Source organism: Zonotrichia albicollis, chromosome 1 (assembly GCF_047830755.1).
Source record: "Zonotrichia albicollis isolate bZonAlb1 chromosome 1, bZonAlb1.hap1, whole genome shotgun sequence".
NCBI classification, from domain to species: domain Eukaryota; kingdom Metazoa; phylum Chordata; class Aves; order Passeriformes; family Passerellidae; genus Zonotrichia; species Zonotrichia albicollis.
The window spans coordinates 101,318,528-101,334,011 of record NC_133819.1 but is presented as its reverse complement, the minus strand read 5'-3'; the positions used below and the strand labels follow the sequence as shown (position 1 = coordinate 101,334,011).

The following is a 15,484-nucleotide window of genomic DNA, read 5'->3' as shown; positions in this document are numbered from 1 at the left end:
ATGTTATGGCTAATTTGCTCCCATGGAAGTGTATATTTGAACGTGTATTTCAAATATCTGCTATTTACCCTCACCATTACACTTTGCTAGAGCAGTTATCTCCTGAAGAGATGCTACTATTCCTTAAGCAAGATACTGTTTGGGCTGTTTAACTCCACACAGTAAATGCACTGCGCTTGTTGTGTATCTTGGGTAAAAAGAAGAGTCACGCCCCCGTGATATAAACAGGGCCCAACATCCCACAGAAAACACACACAGTGGTACCACTAAGTACTAAAACTAATGAATTCACTCTGTTTATTGTAGGCATGGTTTTTCTACCTTTAACTTTCTTGCTCGATAAACCATGTTTGGGTTTGACACAGTTGTTTTCCACCCTCCCTGGAATATCATCAGTCTGTTCCTTACCTTCATTTTCCTTAACCTCCTCCTCAGAAATAGAAACGGGCTGCATTCTGGCCTCTGTTTCCAGATGCAGTCTTCCTTTGGCCAGCTAATAATAATTTTAATTTAAAGTTCTAATTCCTTTAAAGAACAATTATTTCAGCTGCAGAGATTTCCTGATGTGTGTGGAGGTGTGTGTGTGTGCTGACAGCAAAGACTTCCTAGTTTGTGGGATCCTTTAGGTACAGTGGTCAGGATGGGATGAAATCTTTTTCAGCTTTTCCTGTATTGCAGCCCGGACACTACTATTAGTTTGGCCCACCTTGGCTTTTTTGGAGGAAAGCATGAGGGAGCTTTGTTGCAAGAACATTTCTTCCCCATAGTCACAACACATCCTTCCCACTTTCCAATGTCTTCATTACTCAGAGGACCTTCACTCCATCTTATATTGTTGTAATAAATTCAAGTATTGTCATTCAAGAAAATACCCTGAGATAACTAGTCTAGGAGATAACTAGCCTAGGAGAGCAACTTTAAAATTTCCTCTTGCAACTAGGTCATAAAAGGAGTGAGTGGGTCATGACAAAAGGTGTAGAAGATTTAGCAGCAAACAATAGGTCTTGAAAGTATGATTTTTTTAAAAAGTGACTTTTAAAATGCAGCAAAATATCTACTGTTGATGGATAAAAGGGATTCTAGCTAATGCAGGCAACAACAGAATGTCATTCAAAAGGCAAACATTTAAAAAATTAGAGTGCATTTCAGGTTGTTCACAGATTGCTAGGTTCGAAGCAGGTATGTTAGAATTAAATTAATTTTTAACCAATTATATACATTTTAAACTTAGTTCACAATATTCTGTCATTAGACCTTTCTCATTTCTTAATTCTCGGCTATTGTGCCAACTTCTTGCAACCCACAATATCCTGGGTGCAGTGGTGGTTGACATTTTTCTCTTGATAGCTGACACTATTTCTACTCTTAGCAGTACTAAAACGACTCGGTTGTTTTCTTTGCCTTTTTTTCTTCTTAATGCTACATCTTCTGACAACTCCTTTGCTCTGTGTCAGCCATCCTATAGGTCTGGCTGCCATGCTTTGCTGCACAGGTCTGTGCCCTTTAAGAGTCTGGCTTCTCCTACCAATATTCCCTCTCAGAACCTGGAGGGACTGTCACCCAGTTCAGCAGATGCATCAGGTTTCTCTTTTATGGAAAAAGCCTCCTCTTCCCCACTGCTGTCCTAATTCATGAAGCTGGGGCCACAAAATCACAGACAAGGCAATCTGCATTTCACTCTGTTGTGGAGAAGCTGGTAACAGGTAAAGTGCACAAATCAGGCCAAGGATACCTTTCCAGGACTTACTCAGCAGACCTGAACAAATATGTTTTTTGGAAGAGATTCACTAATGGACAAAAAAGTGTGCCTCAGCTTGAAATCAGTGTAAGTAAAGCTAGTCTGAAGTAAAACCACTTTCATTTTCATATTGCTTCATCTGTGACCCAAAAACACTGATATGAAAGTATCATTAAGAGAACAGATGCATTTTTGAACTGCCAAATGCTATTTCTGCCTCTTATTTTAGGCATTTGTTTCAAAACATTGCCAGTTGGTACAGCATATTCCTTAGGGGGAAGACTTTTTCATTAATATGTCTAGAAGCACTGGAGGAGCAGATTTACTTAATTCAGAAGATCTTTTGCTTCCCCCTTATTTCCTAGCATGTTGCCTCAGGAGAATATTTTCCAAACCTTAAACTGAGAGTTTGTGCTTCTTCAAAGCTATCTGCAAGGAATATGAAATGATTTAGTAAGCTTATCTCTCTTCTTTAGGGGAGAAATTCTCCATTACAGGCTTAGTGCAATACAAGGAGTCATCTGAGCTCATGTTCATTTGCTTGCAAGGAAAACAGAAACAGATGAAGGTCCTCCTTTTTCAGGCACCAAATTCCACCTAAGTCCTTCAGTTTATTTAGCCCTCCTTTTTCACAGTACTGCTTTGTATTCAAGCTTTCTGTTTCAAATATAAGAAGACAGTCATTGAACAGACTACTATCTGTAAGTGTAGATATTATATCAGGTAACTTTAGTTGTGTAAAAGCAAAAGTTTGCATTCATGCCTTAGTTGCTGGAAGGACAATCAGCTGAGGAAAGTGTACTGCAAGGTGCTTAATTATAGAGTGGATGTAAAACATATGATGCATGAGATATTTTTGAAACATCAACATCTGAAATTCAAATGACTGTGCAATATGTTTTAAATTTAAATTACCAGGTTATTTTTGAAATACCAGAAGCATCACACCTAATCTGACTGTATTATGGCTGACCCCCAGACATGATACATTAACAGTGACCAGGATCATTACAGAGAATTTTATGATGATGATTTAAGGAAGAAATGGAACATTTTTGAAAGGAAATTAAAAATAAATTAATAATCAAGCTATAAAGCACAAACATCATCCCTGTTTACATTATGAATTCTTCAGGACTTGTTTTGAATTCTTTCCATGAGTTATGGTACCACTTTATTTGCACACACATATCCAAAGAAATAAGACTTCAATGTGTCTTTGATCTCTAAATCAAATGGATGCACCAATTTTTGGTTGCTATTGCAAATCAGAAGCCACGTTCTGGACATCTCTGCTATTTTCACTCATCTCAGCATTTCTGTTTGTCTGACCATGAATGTTACTTCTTTCATTTCTACTTCTCTCAGCTCTACATGCTTCTTTCCAGAATGCAACATGAATAGGTCCTCCCCACCTGTTTCTTTCTCTCTTCAGCTTACTTCCATGCTGTGCTACTCAGTCTTAGAAATTACTCTTTTCTTTCCTGCCCTTGTCTCTCCTAACCTAATCTTGACCTTGCAGGCAAAGCTTCCAACTTGGAAACCCAGGGATGCTTCCGTGTGATGAGTCTTCTTGTACCCCTGATACTCCTGAGTCACGCAGACAAAGCCTTCAGTAAAGACCCCTCTGTACAGAAAAAAACTGAACAACTGATTTTGCTCATTTAGCACCGTTATTTTAAAACATTATTACTCTTTATCAACCCTTTTCCCTGGGCGTATTCCCAGGCATTTAACTGCCCATAGTGCCAGCCCCTCTAATGGGAAACACTGCCAGCCTCAGCCCCTTATTAACCAGCCAACTCTTACTTGCAAGGCTGTGCTTCTTTCCACCTCCTGCTCACCCAGGAGTCAACAGCTGCCTTTTATACAAATCCCCCTTCTTTCAAAGGTTCTGCTGTGATCTGAGAGGAAGCAAAGTGCAGATGAGGGCTGAGGGCTCTGTCAGTTCCTCTCAGCTTGCCCTCTGACATGGGCTGCTCCATACTGGGCTGGAGCTCTTTTTTCCCTCTCTTTTTAACTCGTTGCACAGGCTGGCAGTTAAGACAGGTTTAGCTGTCACACGGGATGATATGATTACCCAAATTACTTGGCAGTGGTTTCATTTCTCAAGTAAATGAAAATGTAAGACTGTGGTCTGTGAGACTGGAATGGTGCATTAAGCAACTCTGTGGATCAGCAACTCTTTAAAATTCAAGCAAAAGCTCAAATGCATATTTAGAATGATGGATAATAATTATTACTTTTGAAAGTGAATAGCTGCAGGAGTCCCTGGACTGGGAAGTTAGTTCTGAATTGGAAGATGCCTACCCAAGATTTTCAATGCCACCAAACCCTGAGACCCAATTTAAATTGTCAGGGGCAATTAGCCAGAAAAACCTATGTGATGGGATTTTAAAGGGACTGAAGACATTTCTTGCTCATTTTAGAGACTGCATTATACCTCATGGTATTATTCTGACTCCCAGACTTCCTGCAGGGCTGAATGCTCTCCTGATGTGATAGCATAGAGGCTCTTGAGAGGCTTTAGACATTGTGAAAGTAGTTTTTTATTGCCTGACTTTATAACCAGGTCAGAGTCAGGACACTGCAGGGGCCATGGGACTCTTTTGGGGTCCATCAAGGCAATCTGTATTTTTGTACGGGGGACCCTTCTATACAGCTAACTACAGCTGAAATGTCAGTGCAAGTGTCCACCTGGGCCATGTGCTGCATCTCCTCTATCCTTGGTTAGGTTGTCAGAGGGTGAGAAGCTGCCAATGGAGTAACTCCACCCACAAATGTACCATCTTTATCCAGATCGTACAAAGTTTAGGGGTAGCTGTTCAGGGACTGAAGTTGTAATAAATGGTAGTGTAAAAGTGCTATGAAGCAATGGACTGTGGACTAACAAACCCATCTCATGGTCTTAATGTAAAAAAAACCCCACAATTTTCGAAAGCAATAAATAATTTTAGTTACTCAGTAAGAATTTGTACTCCAGAGCCGTTATGCAGAATTATTTGATAGTTAATGGTTACTCATTAGACTATGTGTGACAGTTCAATAGTCTGATTTTGTGTTATAGGTGTGAGGGGATTTGAGGATGTAAGAAAACTTCTTTCAGTGGACATGAAAAGCATTTGTTTAGTGGTCCCACTCAGTTCTCCAGAATTGTACTTTAAGTCATCCTCTTTGAATTGGAAGCTTACAACAGCATTGTGTCTTCTGAGAAATGACACTTCAAATAAAGTTGTATTAAAGTGCTGTTGAATGATAAGGACACAATGGATAGCTCTCTGCTGAAATTACCTTGAGAGAATTAATAAACCAGGCCCTACTTGTGCCTAGTTCTGTTTGAATAAATGTATCATTTGAAGAATGTGGTTTTGTTTGAAAAACTGAAATTTTGTTTGGCTGAAAGGAGTCCAGGGTACCTATTTTTCTGAAAGTCTTGTCCAGAACAACAATTCATAGAAACAAGATTTTTCTCACATAAATAAACTAACTCTAAACTTTATTTTTTTCACATAAATAAACTAACTCTAAACTTATATTTTCTCATGGATAAACTGTATTTGTCTTGTTAATTTGTAAACAAAATCAAACCGCAAGTTTGTCTCTCACTGGCATACTGACTCTTTCAGTAGAATTAATTCCCCTGGGTGTCTTTATCAGATTTGTTCATTTTATTCCTGAACACGAAGTTCAGTTCAAAACAATAAAGGAGAGGAGGAGTTTTTCTTCTTTGGTTTTGCAGTAAGTGACTGGGAAATGTTTTGTTGCCACAGGCATGTAAAGTTCTGTGGGCCCTTCCAAATGAAACATTGATTGTAGCATTGCCTGTGATCTTCAAAGAACTGAATGTTCCTTTCAGGCTTATTAGCTTCTGGTAGAAACCAAAATGAACTTTTTTTCTCCCAAAGTTAAGGTACAATTCTGCCTCCTAAACTTTTCAAGCTGGGTAGATGAAGGGAGGTTCCAAAATCTGAGAAAAGTCTTCACTTTTACATGTTAATATAAATGCGAGAATTTAAAAATTCAGTGAGAATTTCAATAGTGACTTCAGCACAATACAATGAAAGCTTCAAAAATTGTGGCCTAAAGAATCTGTTCAAAAAGCAACATAGGTAAATATATGGAGACATTGGTATGTGACAGAGAAACTTGCTGGGACAGTGGACAACTAAAATGCAAGTAAAAATTTACAGGCAATTAGGAGATAATGCATAGAGACTTAGCCATCTGCTAACATGCTAGAAATCCAGGCAGACTGAAAAATTAAAATCTTTCTAGAAACTTTTTTATTCAAACATATTTTGTGTTCTTCCTGACTCTTTCTTCCCAGGAAGGGAATATTTTCAAGAGAAAATCCATTTAATCATAACTAGAGCAAACTGAAAAAATGTTTACATGTGTATTTTGAATTTTATATTGACTCCTTACGTAACCCCCAGGCTCAGCTTCAGATCTAACATTGTAGACACAGATTTCAGCTGTATTGCAAATGCACAGGATTGCTTATTACAAATTTACACAGTGAATATGGCAAATCCTGTTGTCTCTAACACAAAAATGGAAAAAAATAAGCAGTTTTCATGATTTGCAACCTGTCTACCCTGCAGCCTCTTCCCACTCTTGCTGGTTGTCTGTGTATTAGACACAGAGTATAACAGTGTCTACACCAGTTTAAAGAGATTACCATGAACTGTAAGTTTGGGTGTTGTTCAGGCATCATGACAGGAACAGATGTTTTGGGATATTGATTTGAGTGCATTCACAGCTGAGTGCAGGTAGGCTACTGAGAACAGGCATGTCATTTCTGGTGAGACAAGGTGGGAGCCAGTTCCAGACTGTGCTTGGGTTCAATGTCAGTGACTGCAGAAATACTTTTAAGTCAAAGAAAGCAGTGTGGGATAAAACCTACCAAAATCTTACTGCCTAGGTGTTGACTTCTTGTTTCAACAAGCTAGATGGAAAAAAATTCTCACTGGTCCATAACCTGCATAACCACACCTGCTCTGTGTGTTGCAGATAAATGGTGCCTGGAGGCTTGGGGATGGTGCTGGGAAAGGCAGTGGGATAGTTTGGGAAGAGTGGGCAGATGGGTTACTGGAGAACAGCTTGTCCTGCCCTTGAAGGAGGGCTCAGAGGAACACAATCAAAGGTGTGCCCATGGGATGAATTTTGTTTGGCGAGGTAGAAGCCCAGGTTCTCATTGCAAAGCAAAGCAAAGCAAAGCAAAGCAAAGCAGAAAAAATGGCAGTGCAGGGGTGGGAGCTGGTCTCTGTCTCCTGGGGTCTGTGAGTGACCACTGCCTCTTTCCTCTGGGCCTGGGGATGCTGCAAAGGGAGGTTGGCACCAGCCAGTCCCTGAAACTTTTTTAGGTGAGGGCACTCAGATGAGGGCCAAAGGCAGCCAGTTAAACAAACCCGTCAGGACTACCCTGAGCTGCCACTGGCTGGTGTGGTAGAAAAATGCAGTAGCTGGTGGCACCGCCTGAGGTCTGCTGTAGCCATGACCTTGTCCATCCCCTGCTTTCACAGGGGTACCTTTCCAAGCCCTAACTGCCAGCATCTCCAGGAGAGGAGTCCTTATCAAAGGACTTTTTATAGAATTTCAATAATACTTTTTACTGCTGAGTTTTAGATTTTGACATGAGTCTCTCTTGAGCATTCCTCATTATGGGGCTAAATGTTTGGTGTTTTCTTTAATGATTAGGTGTTTCTCCATGTTTAGGTGTTATGAGGTACAAATAATTTTATGATAAGAATAATTTCATTTGGACAGCTCATTGTGAATGTGAAGTCTTTGCATGTGTACAGTTAGTCTTCCTTACAGGATGCATTCACTTCTAACATGGTGGAAGCTACTTATCTCTCTTAACTAAGTCTGCTTTAGGGAAGCAGATGGAAAATAGTGTCTTGAGGGAAGGAACTTTTGGCTGATAATTCATGCATTGCAGAGTTAATATGAGCTCTGTGTTAATCACAATTTTCTTTCCAACATTTTTTATCATTTTAAAATTCATCATTTGTGAGCACAGGGCACTGCAGTAGTGTAGATGTTTTGCACAGGGCACTGCAGTAGTGTAGATGTTTTGTTTTCCCTTTTCTTTAACATTGTATATTTCTTTTCTTTTTCCCCCCAATTCTAACAGTCATTTCTTCCTGTGCAGCTTTACATTTATTCTGCCATTTGATGGAAATGAAGCAATTCTTATTAAAATAAAATATGTGATTCTATCTGAACTCCCTTCTAAACTTGCATTTTATAGATGAACCTTTTTTTTTTTTTTACAATAAATGCATACGTTTGAAAAATTTTCATTTTAGTATCTCTTTTCCAATTGATTTTTGCAGGTCTGTAGAGGCTTTCAGGTTTATTGTCCCTCATTCAACCCAAGATAACATGAATTTGTATGGTTTGTCCATGTTCCATACTCTTGAAACTTCTCTCTGGCACAGCTGAATGACTTCCTTGAATTACTGTGAGTTTAATTCTTCACTATATACTCTGAACTGCTTCAGAATGTTTTACAACTGAAAGCCATTCTGCCTTTAAATTTGGTGAGCTCTGTATTATTTTGGCAGGAAAAATTCAAAATTTTCTCACCAGGGTTTCTAAATTACAGGCTGCTTTGTAGCATCCTTCCAGACTGGAGAGTTGTTTTCTTACCTGGGTGGCTGACTTCCTCGGAACTGTTTGAGTTTTATCTCTGGTATTATGTTTTCTTGAATTCTTTGTGGCAGCATGCCATGGTTGAATCAAAGTGCTTTTCCTATCTGTGGAGGTTATTATTTTATTGAAGAGAACTGGCAATTACAAGTTCAGCAATCCCCTTTGCTAGTTCAGACCTGGCTTAAGGGTTTTAAAATTCAAAACCTGTCTTTGCTGGCATGACAACTTTTTGTTGGATAAAAACTTCAGTGACTACAAATATCTTTTTAATCAAAATATCCTATTCTTTTCGACTTACACTCCAAAAGTTGCTTTTGAAACTTAGAGATCACTAATTGCATGATTTTAAGGAGATTAGATGTTAAAGAAGAGTCCTTGAGTTCCCTTTTACAGCAAAATTACATGTCCATGTTTTCTATTTAACCATATACTTTTATGCAAATGCATGGTTTAGAAACAAATGTTCACTTCATTGCAATTTAACCAACAGAATTTTAAAGTAGTATATGCATTGAATTGAAATTTATACAAAATTAATTTGCTCATGTCTCAGGTAATGCAACATGATGCGGATTTTAGTTTGGATTTTTCTGAAATGACAAAAGGTAATTAAGACATTTGTTCAGGTTTTTTTCCTTGAATGAAAATTATCAGCAGAATTAGCTTAGTGTGGAGGTCTGGTTGACAAAGATTTGTGTGCTTACTTATTTTTTATTCATTATTTGTTAACTGAAAAATCTCTGGCAGTATACTACAAGCATAGCATTACTTTGGGTGTAATTGTTGGTATTTTTAACTCTTCACACTGATGTTGCACAGCACCCCATAAATGCTTCTATAATTTTCATTTTTGATGAAGTGTTCACCAGTTGCAGCTTGACCTGGGACAATAGAACATCTTCTTAAATGTACTCCGCAACTCTGGGCTTCGGAATGCAAAAATCATAGGGTTGATGATGGCATTGCACATGATGAGTGTCCCATTCACATGGAAAATGGACATGTAGCAGGCACAGTAAGGGTTGTGTGGGCAAAACCTTGCTAAGAGGATGTGAAGAACAAAGGGGGCCCAACAGCAAAGGAAAACTCCAAGGAAAATAGTCAGCGTGATGGCGCCTTTCATGTTAGTTCTGTGATGGACAGTGCTGCTGGGCAGTGAGGCGATCTTTTTGGCGTGAGATCGAGCCAGGAGGAACATGTGGATGTAGAGGCAGAGTATGAAAAACATCATCAAAGGGAAGAGGATGGTGAAGGGAATGACTGTCGCTGCTTCATAGGAGAAGAGGGCGATGGCAATGCTGCTGCTGGCACAGAACGCCCAGATGATGGCCAGGATAACCAAGGCCCTCCTCAGTGTCATGATATTGTGGTACCGCAGAGCGTAGAAGATAGTGATGTACCTGTCTGCTGCTATGGCCAGCAGGCTGAAAATAGACCCCAGCAGAGACAGAATGAACATGGAGTCCATGGCATCATCCAGTTTTTTCTCAAAGTCTCCGTGACGTGTTAGGTATCCCATTTTGCACAAGATGATAAAGATGTTCTCCAGAGTTTTGTACAAGCTACCTAACATGTCTGAAATGGCTAAACTGCAAATGAAGAAGTACATGGGCAAGTGTAAATTCTTATTTCTCACAACAGCAATGAGGATAAGTAGATTTTCCAGTATCCCAGCGGCAGCAACAGTGAAAAAGACTTCCTCTGGCACCACAACCTGGGTGCAGTCAGTGATATTTAATGAAAAATTGCTTATGTTTTCAAGGGATGGAATGCTTGTCTGCCCTGGGTGTTTGATTAAGTTGGAAGGTCTCTCAGTGTTCATTCTTCTGGTCATGGAAAGAGTCTAGGTTGCTTCTTTTTCAGCTTTGGCTTTATTGTGAGGCTGACCTGTCAATCAGACCATTCTTCTTTTGATGAAGGCTCTGTCCTTCATCTGGAGCAATCTTAAGACTTAACTGAAATGTCTGGAATTTCTCCTACAATAAGACATGTAGAAACATAAATATCATAACATAAATAAGAAATTGACCACACATATGAGGCAAAAATAAATATTTGAAATATCATGAATTGCAGTTTAAAGCACATCTATAATCACCATAGAGAAAAAAAAATGATTAAATAGGAGCTGTTCAAGGCTTCATTAAACCTTAAAGAGAATCAAAGTGCAAATTGTCTTTTAGCTTCAAAGTGATTTTAAAAAATGTGTGTAATTTTCTTTACTAATGTGCATCCCACATTTACTGAAACTAATCTTACAGACTTGAAGAGTTTGGCAATCTTTACTGGCCCAGATGTTTGCTTTGAGAAAGCCTGGCAGTTCTCACAAGATTTTCAGCATTATTAGACACAAATAAAACTACTGCCAAGATAACTCTTGTCATACAATAACATTACATTATTGTAATAACATAACAATAACATTTACCCCCATACTGTTGATGGTGTAGTGAAATGGCCTCAATTTAAATGTGAACATTAGAAAATACTGATGGATTTAGAGGCATATTAGATGTTAGTGAAAGGCTTCATTTTAATTTAGATTGAAACTGTCTTTTGATTCCATGAAAGTATTTCTAGGATCCTATGTACAACTTTTTCTTGTCTGTATTTTACAACTATCTAAAACCCCAAATATTATTTCAGCACTGGGATGATGTTTTCCTTTTTCCATAATGATCCTAATCTAAACTATATCCAAGCATATAGGAATCTTTCCAAAGGAATGGACTTTTTACTCTTTACATGAATGTATAAATTGATATGATATTAATTTAGCTTGGATATGACCCATAAACGATAAGAGAGAATTTTTCTTCTTGTCATAGCCAATTTGGGAAATACAGATGCAATTTTGGTATTTAGAAAGTCTCCTTTTTACAGATAATATTTTCACTGAAAGGGTTGTCAAGCACTGGAACAGGCTGTCCAGAGAAGTGGTTGAGTCACCATCTCATGAGGTATTTAAATGAGGTATGGATGTGACCCTTAGGGACATTGTTTAGTGGTGGACTTGGCAGTGCTGGGTTAATGGCTGGACTGAATAATCGCAAAGGTGTTTTCTAGTCTAAATGAGTCTAAAGTTTCATGATTCCACCTCTGTTTTTAGGTTTAAACCAGCTTTCTTTGACACTTTCATATCAGTAAATCTTGAAATTTCTTTAGACATTTGTTCATAATCAGGGTTGCTGAATATTATAACACACAGTTCCTGTTTCAAAGGGAGAAGTTAAAAGTTTCATTTATTTTGTATACAAACAAGGCTTGGAGCACCAGCCATCACAAATTTGATGAAACTAGAAGTATTCAGGAGAGTACCCATACATATCTGAAAACACGGGCTGAATAAAGTGTATTGCACTGCAGCATGTGTAGACATTCACAAAGATAATTAGGCTGGCATCTGTCAGTATGTGATGGAAAGAGTTATAACAAGAATGAGAAACTTGACAATGTCTTTGTAATGATATGTTTTTCCTATTCTCACCTGGAGCTACTGTCACAGTTAAGTTTCATGATTTCTAATCTAGCACTCTGTTACCAATTTTCACTCTTTATAGGAAGTCAGCACAGGCACTTCAGACAAAATTCATTTCAATAGGATTTAAACAGGAGAATCAGCTAGCAACATTTAGTAAGTTGCTGTTTTCTCAAAACTGTATTTCAAGAATGCTTCTTGGCTGATATAGTCATATTGCTGAAATAATCTACCAGAAAAACATGAAGTTTCCTTCACTGAAAAGATATAATATTATGAATTGCATGGTATATTACATCTGCTGCTTATAATTTTACAGTAATTTTGTTTTAAACTAAGAGTAGAGAATTTATAAGAGCTTTGCTGGATTTACAATAAACTGAATAATTACATCACTTAATGTTGTTTTCCAACAATCAATAGAAAGCCAAAAAAAGACCATCTTGTTTCAGAGATTCTCATTTCAGCATGTATACATGGCTACTGCACACTATTCTATTAGGGTTCCATCAAAGATCTTGTCCATTATCTCCTTTTCTGATGCTTCAGCATGGTGCACAGTCATATTTCAATCTCAGATATCCCAGACAGAAATATCTGTGTATTCAGTGTTTAACATGGGTTATCAGTGCTTGATCTCTTCACAACAGACATTATATCATACATCTGCAGTAAGTGCCAGAGTTACAGGATTGTTTTCACTGCTACTGATCTCCCAGGTAGGGTGCATTGAGTAGTTTAGTGGTTCTAAGGAACAGGCAGACTACACAAGGGAGGTAAAGCTGTTGTGAGCATGGTGAGTAATATCAGTGGTACTCCCAGAAAAATGACTCTGGGCCCCAGCACCAAGAAGCCCAGGGTGAAGAAGGACCACCAGGACTCCACTGAATCCATGGGTAGTGACTGTCTTCTGCTTGATCTCTCTCTCTCTCTTCCCTCCTTGCCCTTTTGTATTTCTTTTTATCTCTCTACCTCACACATACTGTTAAATAAAACCCATGCTATTACTTTGTCATGTGGTCTTGTCTTCACCTTCACTCAGGCAGAGGCGTCTTTCAATAATTGGATCTTAACAATGTCTTAAAAGGTAATGGGAAAAGAAGACACTTTGGGGCTTGGGTGCATATTTCTACTGTCTACAGAAATTAGAGCTGAGGTCCTTTCACACAAGTATAAAAGGTGAAAAAAATGCTTACACTCCTGTGTTAATACCAAAGAGAGTTTGGATGCAACAAATTTTCTCTCCCCTGTCAGTACCTTGACAGTTTGCTTTGTACTGTCCAGATGAAAGGTCCATGCCACTCACTCTCTGAAATATCTCAGATTTATCTTTTGCAGGTACCACAAAGTCAACCTTTCCCAGCTAGTGCTTACATTTCAGAATTATTAAAAATAGGACATTACAATTTTAAAAAATACCATATAGGACAATTCTGGTTTTCCTAACAATCAACAGCTGAATTATTTGGATTTTACCTTTTTTGAGGTCATTCATGGTGTAAGAATAAATCTGCCTGATTGTAGCAAGAAATGTTAAACTGTCAAAAAGCAATAAATGACAATGAAAAACTTAAAATCTGAAACACATTTACATATGTAGCTGAATAACAAAATCAGCAAAAACTTCAACCCATTCTTGTTTAAATTAGATCCTGGATGGAGAAATCAACAGCTCAGTAACACTGGATATTTAGAAACATTATTTATCTATCAGGATGCAGTCTCCTGACCTGGTAAAATGGGCCAGGAACTGATGGCAATAGTAAAGTTACAAAACATGCATATTTTTGCAGTACTATCATCAATTTTTTATTTGTTTGGTCGCTATCTAAAGGAAGATGAAGCAACAAACTGGGAGAATGGAACCCAGGACCAGAAACTATATTGAGAATATTGTACAAACTTAGGAAACAAATCAAAATCAGATTACCTGACAATGAATGGTAATCACCATGGTTATGGTGTGGCTCCTTATGATGCTCTTGTTGCTTAGAAAGCCTGTATCATGGTTTGACGCTGGCACAATGCCAGTGCCCCCATGAAAATACCTTCCAAACATTCCTCCTCCTCCAACCAAGTTCCCAATGCATCACAGTAAGACAAAACCTTAGACTCTCAATTCAGTTGCCATCCCTCAGATCACCAACTCTCAGTCCTCACCACTCTTCAGATAATCAATTCTCAGTTCATCAAGAGGACAGGAGTCCCTCTTGCACCATAGGCTTCTCCAGGAAACACAGCTGGAACCTTGTGTGTTTCCATGTCATTCGTGGCATGGCCTGGAGAACATTTGCCATTGTGACGTCTTCCTTCCATGTTCAGTGCACTCACCACTGCACATGGACCAGAGCTGCTTCTAGGGTTTTCCTTTTAAGGATGCTTTGTCCAGTTCCAAAGAGAGCACAGTCTCTCACTTTCGGGACGCCTATCCCCTCCAAATTCCACCCCCTGGGGCCGAGGGGTCTCAACACTGAACCCTCTTGGCTCTGGGGCATTGCCTCTCCCTTGATGCAGTCTCTGTGTCACAGGAACATGGTTCTGTCCATGGCTACACAAGAAAAGTCCAGCCAAAGGCCACTCCATAATCTCCTGCCACCTAGAATTCTTCTCAACTTCTCTCGGACCTCTTTCACTTGCACAAACTTACATCACACTTGCCCATTTCCTGCTATTCATCCCTATCTCTCTTCTCATTCAGCTCCAGGAGGATCATCATTTGTAAGGTTTCCATCATGCAAGAAAAGGGTTAAAAATCTCAGGCTCTGCCTGTTCAGAACTTCCATGGCTGCATTGCCGGGCACCTTCTTGCTGCAACATCCTCCCTCTTCCTTCTCAGCTGGCCCTGCTATCAAATTTCAAGGTGGCACCGGCACAGACACCGGCACTGGCTCTCTCTCTCTCTATCTCCTGGGGGCTGGCTGCTTAATGTCTCTTGGTGCTCCTCCACCCTTCCATCCTCTTCTATCCTCAGGGTCCAGGCCCACCTGACCCGGCCACAGCAGCCAGGCAGGGTAGAGCTCTGGGCTCTTTCACCACTGGAACCCAAGAGAAGTTTTCCTGGGAGTTCTCTGCTTTTAACCCCCTGTGTTCTCAGAGTCATATCCGTGTCCCCAGTGTCCACACCAGGTGCCAATATTCAAATCTGAGCACCTATTGGCTTGACCACAGCATCCCAAAAAATCCACTTCTTCTCAAGCCACGACAGCCTGTTTACACTGGTATGTAATACTCAACTAAAAGCCAGCCCCAGTTCTTCAGCTTGTGGCAAGGCAGAGAATACCCTTGAAGACGCTGGGAACTCCCAGTGCTTCAGAGAATTAGCCTTGGGCACAAACCATAACTCTCTCCCGTGTGTCTTGTGCCCACTGATAACTAAAATACAATTTTCTCTGCAGTAGAAATACAATAACTTAGCATCTGAAAGGTCTGGGAATAATGGGTCTGGTCTTGACTTTTTTTTTTTATTGGATGAAAACTTAGTTCACTGAATAAATAAATAACACCTTTCCCTTAATGCCAAAATACTAAATAATCTGGCCAGGTCAGCTGCAATAGCAATAAAAGTAATTTCAGCTGTGCACTATAATGAGAAGATACGGTTAAAAAAT

At 39.2% G+C, this 15,484-nt stretch overlaps 1 protein-coding gene across 1 annotated transcript; it reads right to left on the bottom strand.

Annotated features, from left to right (window-relative positions):
• Positions 1–9,260: 9,260 nt before the first annotated feature.
• MC2R (melanocortin 2 receptor) lies at positions 9,261–10,232 on the bottom strand. The gene has a single exon (XM_005486736.2). It carries the CDS (start codon positions 10,230–10,232, stop codon positions 9,261–9,263), a length of 972 nt encoding a protein of 323 aa, XP_005486793.2.
• Between the last annotated feature and the right edge of the window lie 5,252 nt (positions 10,233–15,484).